This window comes from Hibiscus syriacus, unplaced genomic scaffold (assembly GCF_006381635.1).
Source record: "Hibiscus syriacus cultivar Baekdansim isolate YM2019G1 unplaced genomic scaffold, ASM638163v2 tig00116997_pilon, whole genome shotgun sequence".
In the NCBI taxonomy this organism is placed as follows: Eukaryota; Viridiplantae; Streptophyta; class Magnoliopsida; order Malvales; family Malvaceae; genus Hibiscus; species Hibiscus syriacus.
This window is the reverse complement of record NW_024063513.1, coordinates 2005172-2014107: the sequence shown is the minus strand read 5'-3', so window position 1 is coordinate 2014107 and position 8936 is coordinate 2005172. Positions and strand designations below refer to the sequence as shown.

The following is an 8936-nucleotide window of genomic DNA, read 5'->3' as shown; positions in this document are numbered from 1 at the left end:
TTTTTAAGCTATTCGTGTAATGAATTGCCTTTAGGTTATTACTTAAAACAACATGAGTGAATCTGAAATTGTTGCTGTAATGCTGCCTCAACTCATGTACCTCGTTTGATTTCCAGTGCTTAGAAAAGATGAAATTCTTTCAAATCAAATTCTAAACGACTCTACATTTTCAAGTCATATTTGTATTGAAAGACAAATGAATGCTATCACCTATCATATATCTATTCTAAACTTATCTACTGCAGTCTCATCCATCCATTTCATCTTCAATCTTGGGAGCCAAGAAAAACCTGATATAACCCATCTCAGCTATCTTGTACTCAACCACAACAGGCAGTTCTGAAGACAAGCTGATCGACACTGTATTCGACAACGGGGTAGCCTTTGTAAATGAATTCATGTACCTCAATGCAAACGTCATCGATACCGGATTGTTTATCTCTATGATGTAGCTTCTTCTGGCTGCAAATGTTTATACAAAGAATAATAATGTCATATCAATATGTTTTCCTGGTACAATTCAAAGAGAGGAGCTTCATAGAGTTTGAATCCTAGACCTGATGTATCATAAGATTTTTATACTAGGGTAGTAACTTGTTGGCAGTAATGTAACACTATATTGCTTAAACTATTCATTGAAGTATTCGTGTATGACCATCACATCTCAGATGGCTAGACATACATAGCAGATTCTAAACCCCAAATAATATTCTAATAGATAAAATATTCACACCCAACACACACTAGGTTCTAAGCAACATAGAAGTTACATACTAGAAAACAGGGAATATCTTAGTATCAATAAACATGTCCAAAAAAAGTACAAACAATAACATGACAGGACAAAGGACATACTTTATCTACAGCGGTATTTTGCCTGAGAACAATATTTGCAGTCCCAATATCACCAGCTGTGGAAAACTTAACACCTTCTTTGGTTACAGAGATAACAACTGCAACCAAATCAAACTAGAGTTAAGATTTGCAAAGGTACATGTAAATAAGGTCAATCATAAAAATGAAAATAAAGGCCAAAGAATTATTATCTAAAAAAATCTTATAAAGCAAATATTGACAGGTACCAGTATCACCAAGGCTAGCAAGATCTTTACAAATCTTTGCAAATTCAGATGAAGGCATCCTAACAATAGCTTGGTACTCAGCATCTGGAATTCCAAGGTGCTCGCTATCAATCCATTAGCTTCATCTCAAAGTCTGCTATCTTATCTTGTTCTTTAATCCATTATCCACATGCATAAAGAAACAAACAAAATGTCAGTTCAGACTTAAATTGCGAACAAATCTAGCAAACTTTTTTACCCAAGAAAACTGAACGTGGTGTATAGTGTCGTTCTAATTGAGAAAAACACATAACCACATCAACCAAACAGATAGTTTTCCTCTAAACTAATCATTGAACGGGAACAAAATTAAAATGAAAAACCAGGAAAACGGAAAGCTCACTTGGGTTCTCGAACATGAAAGTAACAGTATCGCTACCGTCATCAGCCCTGATAGTGATGATGTCATCATTAGCGGCACATTTTAGCATCTTGGACATGTTACCCAGATTCATCCCCATTGATAGGTTCCTATCGCAGCGATAGTGCTCGAACCCTTCCGATCTGAGCAACAGAGCCACCAACGCCACGTGGCTCGAATCCATCGCCTGCAACGAGAATCCGGTCGCCGAACAGTCGAAGTTCGCATCGTTGACCAAGTCCTTAATCGCGTCCAATACTTTCTTTAGAAGCGACCCTTGAACCAGCCTGAGCTCCGCATTTTGGGGTGTTTTCTTTCTTCTCGTTGCTTTGTATGTGCGAGATTTACGGTTAGGGCTTAGGATTCTGAGAAAAGATGGAAAGATTAGGGAGGAAGTGGGGTTTATATAGAAAGCGAATGCGATGCGACTTTGAATCGTGGGAAATTGGCGGGAGAAGGGGCTGCTTGTTGGTTAGTTGTTACTGCCAAAGAGTTGAGCAAAAACGAGACTGACTTGGGATAAATCTTGTTTTCCATAAATTTGTTCAGTTTTGTCGGGTTTTTTTATGTCATTTAATTTTGATATTAAATAAAATTATATATAATTATTGGATATTTTATTATTATCTTATATTTATTTTTTATTAATTTTTTTATTTAATCTTCTTTCCTGGAGTGTTTGTTAATTCATTTTTGGAATCAAGCAAGGTGATTACAAGTAGTATCTATTTTAAATAGACTCTCAATCATTTGACAATGAACGCTCAATCACCCTACTGCAGTCGTTGGTGCTCGAACCCATGAGCTCTAGAAACAATAACGATTTATTGACCACTGAGGTAAGTTGGTTTGTGTGCGTGTTTGTTAATTTATTTATACCTTTTGTTTTATTGAAAATGAAATTTTTTAATAAATAAGTTTTTTTAAAATATGTTTGCTATGAAATTAAATTTTTAATTAACACAAAATTTTTAAAAAAAACTATGTACTATTATTTTTGATTAAGTGGAGATGTGTTATTTTATGGTGTGTGAGCTAATTAATTTTAATGTTCAAATGTTAAATATAAGTGTTGAATTTAAATTATAAAATATATTTGATATTTTGTTTAAAGTTAAACAATTGGATTAATTATAATATTTAATAAATATACACTTTAAAAGAAAAAATGTGTTAGAATATATTCTCCAATATTTTTTAAATTGGAACCCTGTTTGATGAAGAATTTCCCAATTTGTTAGTGGTAACGAAGTTTGTTGAAGGTGGAAATAATACGTTTGGCCTTGTTCAATCAAATCAATCAATACACGATTCCCTTTGGCACGTAGCTTATGGCATTCCTCCTACATCATAATTTTCATTGTTTTCCTTTCAATGCTGTGGGAACAAAATGAGATGATAATTTGCATATATCAAACCCTGACTCGATCAATCTTCGTGTGTAAAGAAGAGATTACATGCAGTTGCATACACATTATTTGCTGACTGACAAATGATTAGGCTTCTAGAAATGCAAGCACCCGAGATAACAAAGCAACATCCCAGGACATCAAATCAGATTCTTAAAATAATAGTCTCAAAAAGTCCTAAGCTGAATTCCCCCTACTGTAGATTCTAAAACCTATCAAAACCAGATGCAACAAGTCTATGTGCTAGTCACTAGGTAAACCCTAGCCTTTACAACAGAACCATTTCCCAGCTTGAACCCAGGGCTAACAGGGAAGCCCACAATCTGACCTGCAGGCACTCGCCCACCTGAAATCTTGCCCACGCTCTCCATATAATGTGGATGAAACTCTGCTCCCCGACTAGCTTCGAATTGGCTTGGTGCTGGGTCAAGCGAGAATGCAAGCAAATGAAGCAACCAAATTGCCTTGGCCAGCCCCAGGAACTCCCCGTAAAACTGACTCCTGGGGTGATTTCCGGCCATTACTTGATTGCGCTGCTCCAAGCCTCCGAACAAGGATTCCTCCATCTTGGGATGGACAATGGCGAGGTACTTCTTGGAGCAGAACTTGCCGAAATTGCATGTAGGCAAGATCCCCAGAAGCTCGACCGGGTCCATTGCTTTCATGTCACGGTATTGAGTGAAGCACTCCCGATGGTACTGATCGGGATTAAGCAAGGAAGAGAGGCTGCCATCCATGTAGAAAGTCTCATTGTCGAACCCTTGGAAAAATTTGCGCGAGACATACGACTCTAGCGCGTACTTGGCATGGTGATTTGCAACGACGGATGGAGTTATCATCGTGGTGGTATAATTGGTGTTGTCAGGAGTGGCTGTTGCAGCTTCAATGGATCGGACAGCGGCTGCAATATCCCAACGAGCCTCGCGCATGAGGGAAAGGAGGAGAGATGTGAAGGACTTTGATGCTTCCTTCACCTGACTCACTGTAGCCTCAAACAGCTCTGGCGTTGGTGCTGCTGCAAGTATTGCCACCAGGAACGAGCAAAAAAAAAAAACTCAAAACTCATATCATATTGATGTTCTAAACCATGTTATTCGGAGTCAATTGCCATCTCGAAAACAGTCGATTTTAACACTAATATGGTTAATTTTTCCAATATTTCATAAATTTTAAATAGTAAGTTTTAATTGCGGGTACTTCAACAAAAACCAATATTTTTTAATCATTGAATAATAGTTTGCCAAGAAACTAATGATTTCCTAGGTCTTTTGGACATGAAAGAGGAATAGTTGGTTTGACTATGGCTTCCTGATAACGTGGCGTAACACCATTGGCAGGCAACATCATCGTTTGCATGTTGTCTAATTACCAATATAACCCTATACTTCATCAAATATAGAAAGAAAAACAGCTAGTCTAAAAAGGTAATTTCGACGCGACTTACCATGACTGCAGCTGACTTTCCTCTTGGAAAGACTCCGCCCTTTCGTTCCACCACTGGAAAGGCAAGTAACAGTATTGAGCTTCTCTTTCAGGTTCTCGATTTCCACCTCCTTAACCTTCACTTCCCTCTTCAAGTCCTCCACCGCCGCTTCGTACGGCGCCACCACTTCCCTCAGCATAGCCACGTGCCCTTTCCCGCCACCGCGTCCACCGCCACGTGTTTCCCTCCTAAACCTTTCCCTCAACACCCCAAGCTTCCTCAGTTCACCCACCACCGCAACGTCAGCCGCCCTCATCCTCTCTGGGTCCCACGGGCAATGCGCTTCTTGTAACCTTAAGTAAGCCTTCTTCATTTCAGCCACCGCCTCGAAAACCTCCTCCATTAACGCTACCATTTCCTTCGTTTTCTCTCCGTTATGGTTCCAAACCCGCGTTATTCTCCTCGACTTCTCAATGTCCTTCACCTCATTTTCTTTCCCTTCATCCTCGCTTGAATTATTATACTCGTAGTATTCTTCTTCGTCGGGGTCCTCCTCGATAACGGAATGAGTCAGGGAGTCAGAATCGCCGGATTCTTGCCTGCCGGCGGCGAGCGGGTGCAATAAACAAGATGCTGCAACTCGTTGTATCAGATCCGAAAAGTTGGATACTTTGGTCGCCATTTCCCCTTTCTTCTTCGCCTTCACCGCTGCTCCCTTTCTGAAACAACCAAAATGAGATAAGCAGCGAACTCAGTGAGTTGCCAAAAAAGAAGAAGCTTTCGAGTCTTTTCAAGCAAAGTTGGAAAGTTCCGTATTAAACGAGGATGCGCAGGGTTAAACGTAACACCACATCGGTTGAAGATATCAAAAACCAAATACCAATAAAAAAGAAAATGAAAAGAAATAAAAAATAGCTATTTATAATGATATAAAAGGAGGCAGACCTGGAAAAGGGAGGATTATCCGATCGTAAAGAGAATCTTGAAGACGAATGATTCTTAAACGGATCTCTGTGAAACGGAACGGAGTATCGACAATCGAGATCTTCGGCTTCAGTTTCCAGGCTATCCCGGTTACCTTTCTTCTTCCTGCTAGCCCAGCACAAAAATTCAAGCCATTGTTAAAGGCTTTTTACTGTGTACATGGTTCACACGTGTGATTGCTCCAGTCATTTTTTTACCAAAATAACCTTTGAGACACGTATACGGTGTAGGTTTTTGTTCGTGTTAATGTGTGTGTTCTCAAAGTGTTGGGCTATTTGTGTTTACAATATTATTTGGGGAGGTCCCCCAAACAACTTGCTCTCGTGTTTTGGCATCTTGCCCTCTATTGCTTTTCCTTTGTAGATAGAATTTCACTCAAGCTGGAAAAAAAGTTGTTGTTGTAAAATAATTTGATTTAATAAAAAAAATATTTAAATTTTAAATTCAAAATCAATTCAACTCTTATATAAGGAGCACCACATTTTAAATGCCTACATTTAAAATCTGTGACTATAACCTCTATTTGTAATGTTAAAAAAATACGAAGCCTCTCGTGCTTCATTACACGGTGACGATGTCTTGTTAAGTTGGTCACATTGCAGATCTGAGAATCAAATCATCAATAATCCATTAGAAGACGTTAGCCCTGTTTCATTACTTTAAAACAAAAAAAAAAAAGGAAGAGAAAGCCTTTCTCTTGGGGAAGAGACATTTGAAAAGTGAATGTTAAGTTTTTGACAGATTAATCAGTTGTCACGAGCTGTTGACGTTTTGCAACTTTGCTTTACATTAAAGTCAAGTTTCATTTAGACTAAGGTTATAGAAAATAAATATGTATACCATGAAATGAAACTATATGACGTATGATTCGAAATATCTCGTCTCTTATTAGAGATAATTAAATTATAATATAAATTTTAGTTCGATTTTATTCTATGTTATCTTTTAAATTTAAATTTGAATTCAAAATAAATTTTGGGATGAAGTGAGTTTATGTTGGAACAAAATTGAATTTAGGATGAGAAAAATTTGAATTTGAATTTAATGTTATAATCTTTTATATGTATATTTAAAGACAATTATTATAATGAACAGTTGCATATTTATATATATATATTTTAAAGTATTTATTTATATTATCGAGTAAAAATATACTTGAGGAAGGACAAGGTGGACTTTATTTTAAAAAATGAATTAAATATTGCAAAAGTTTATGATCCATCAGCCTGTCTAAAAAAAATATGCGAGTCTTGTGCTACCTTATTAAAATAAGACTCCTGAAATATATTATAATAAGATGAAATTATAAATATCAAAATATTATATAATAAGAATTTTTGTCTATTAAATACTATAAATTTGGTGATTTATTTAAGAAGAATTGATTACACACTTATTATCCCAAAATATTGAGGTAGTATGATGTATCACATTACACACTTATTAATAAATAAGTTAGTGATCCTCCTAATTTTATTTATTTCTATCCATTCTATTAAATAAACTTATTGACGGTGAGCACCATCAAATTTTAAATAAGATCGGACAAGAAGGGAAAAAACTGACGCAGCCGCCCGTGCCCATCATATCTCCTTTTTTACAGAGCTTGTCGAGTATCGTTTTGTTTGTTTAGGATCTACGCTATCATCTATCCATTTTCTTAAAGATTTTGCAATTTCATCCAAATTAAAATCTCTTCAAAACTACCAAAAATCAGACACCCATAGCAAAAATTATGATGTACTGAAAACGGAAAACCATAGTTTACATTCGATCAAGAGGTTCCATTTCTCCATATCCATCCTTTAAATTAAATGAACTTATTAGCGAAACCCCCAAAAATTGATGAATACCGAAAAAAAAAACTCAGAAATATGGATGAAAAGTAGGTTAAATTCAAGGAATAAACAAAGAAATACCTTGAGAAGCTTGGCCTCATGGAACAAAGTAAGCTGCTTGGAAGCATCGTCTCCCGCGGATGCACACACCAACACTGGCAAAGCTAAATGCAAAGGCTAAGTAACAGAAAAATACAATGAAAAACGCAGGAGGCTAGTGATGTGCACTAAATTATTCGGATTCCATCGATGCTTGGGAATATTTCATTTTTTTAGAAGCTTGGGTATTTAAAGACTGAAAAAGGCTATAGTTTGTAGGCCACTCGTTGAACTTGGTATGATTTAGACGCCGATATGTTTAATAATATATTACTAGACGATTCGATAAAACATAATTATTAGTAATCAGTGAGCTACAGTTTCGTGAGAGTGTGTATTGAAATTCATTTTTTTAATTATTTACTTATTTTATTGATGTTTTCACTCTGAAAATTTTGGTGTCAAACATAAAATTTGAGTTTTTAGTTATTTATTTTACGGACAATATCTATCTTGAAATTTTATTTGTATCTATTTCATTTAAAAATTTTATGTTGTTAATATATATATATATACCCTAAAAAATATTTTGAGATCCGTCACTAATATTAATATAACAATTTCTAAGTCCTTTTAGAACCAAATCATATTATCATGTTTTCTTCAAGTATTTTGATATTATTATTTCAGTCATATGTTTTTCGCTCCATTAGTAATTTAATGGGTAATTTATGTCAAATACAACTCACCTTTAGGCTCGGGCTCGTTTATGCCAGCAACGTTTCAATTTTGTCAATTTTAACACTAACATTTAAGTTTAACTGCAATTATGCCACTCCGCTGTTATGGCATAACGGCACGATGACATGACATCTCCGCGTCGTGACGTTGCTGACGTGGCTCCCTCACCAAAACGATGTCGTTTTGGCATTACTGTGTTGGTACTAAAAAAGCCTCAAAACGACGTAGTTTTGTTTGAGAAAAATTAGTAAATAATGCATTTGAAGGGATTTGAACCCATAACCTTGTGAAATAAAAGTTAACTTTTAACCACTATGCCAACTTAGATTTTTTGACATAATTCTATAATGCACTTGGGGGTTTTTGTTTGTTGATTCTGTGGCACTGGCAGCTTTCCCCCCCAATCGATCGAATGAATCGTTGTTTCTGTTTTGGATATTAAGTTTCGAGGTCTATTCGATGTTTCTTCGAGCTGATGGATTACATTAACATGCTGCATTTGGGTGATTAATGAAGTAAGAGATGATTGCATCGTTTGTTTTGATGGGTTTATGGTTTTTTTAATGATTTGTCCAGGTTCAATTAAATTTCATATTGGGAAAGTTAGCTTGGTGGATTTTGACTAAAAAGGGTTTTGTTGAAAAATTGGGATCTTGGGTGCTTGTGAATTGTAATGACTACATGAACATCATGGGCAGATTTGGCTGCAAATTCTGCGGTTGAGAATGTAGATGTTGGTTCTTCCTCTGATAGCATCAAAGTTTCTGGTTCCACTTCGGGTGGTGGGCGACCTGCTTATGTTCCTCCATATCTCCGTAATCGTCCGCCGTCAGCAGACCCACCTGCTCCTACTTCCAGTGACCATGCTTCAAGTAACGATCGACCTGGACAAGGGGGATCGCATTGGACTGCTCCTAGGAATGATTATAACAATCGATCTGGGTATGGTAGTGGTGGTGTTCGACCTGGTGGATGAGGTGGCAGAAGTGGTGGTTGGGGTCGTGGGAGAGATAGGGAAGT

At 36.7% G+C, this 8936-nt stretch overlaps 2 protein-coding genes across 4 annotated transcripts; both read right to left on the bottom strand.

Annotated features, from left to right (window-relative positions):
- Window positions 1-247: 247 nt before the first annotated feature.
- On the bottom strand, window positions 248-1666 carry LOC120194275 (proliferating cell nuclear antigen 2-like). The gene is made up of 4 exons (XM_039196630.1): window positions 1465-1666; window positions 1083-1166; window positions 825-953; window positions 248-462 (listed from the first exon to the last, which is right to left on the bottom strand). Exons 1-4 carry the CDS (start codon window positions 1664-1666, stop codon window positions 248-250), a joined length of 630 nt encoding a protein of 209 aa, XP_039052561.1.
- Window positions 1667-3021: 1355 nt separating this feature from the next.
- Window positions 3022-7347, bottom strand: LOC120193800 (protein GRAVITROPIC IN THE LIGHT 1-like). 3 transcript variants are annotated; one of them, XM_039196230.1, is made up of 4 exons: window positions 7218-7341; window positions 5260-5406; window positions 4336-5033; window positions 3022-3915 (listed from the first exon to the last, which is right to left on the bottom strand). In XM_039196230.1, exons 1-4 carry the CDS (start codon window positions 7262-7264, stop codon window positions 3128-3130), a joined length of 1680 nt encoding a protein of 559 aa, XP_039052161.1. In that variant the 5' UTR covers window positions 7265-7341; the 3' UTR covers window positions 3022-3127. The 3 variants fall into 3 exon arrangements, with proteins under 3 accessions (XP_039052161.1, XP_039052162.1, XP_039052163.1); XM_039196231.1 differs by having other exon boundaries at window positions 3022-3917; window positions 4338-5033; window positions 5260-5403; XM_039196232.1 differs by lacking the exon at window positions 5260-5406 and having other exon boundaries at window positions 3022-3917; window positions 4338-5033; window positions 7218-7347.
- Window positions 7348-8936: the final 1589 nt, after the last annotated feature.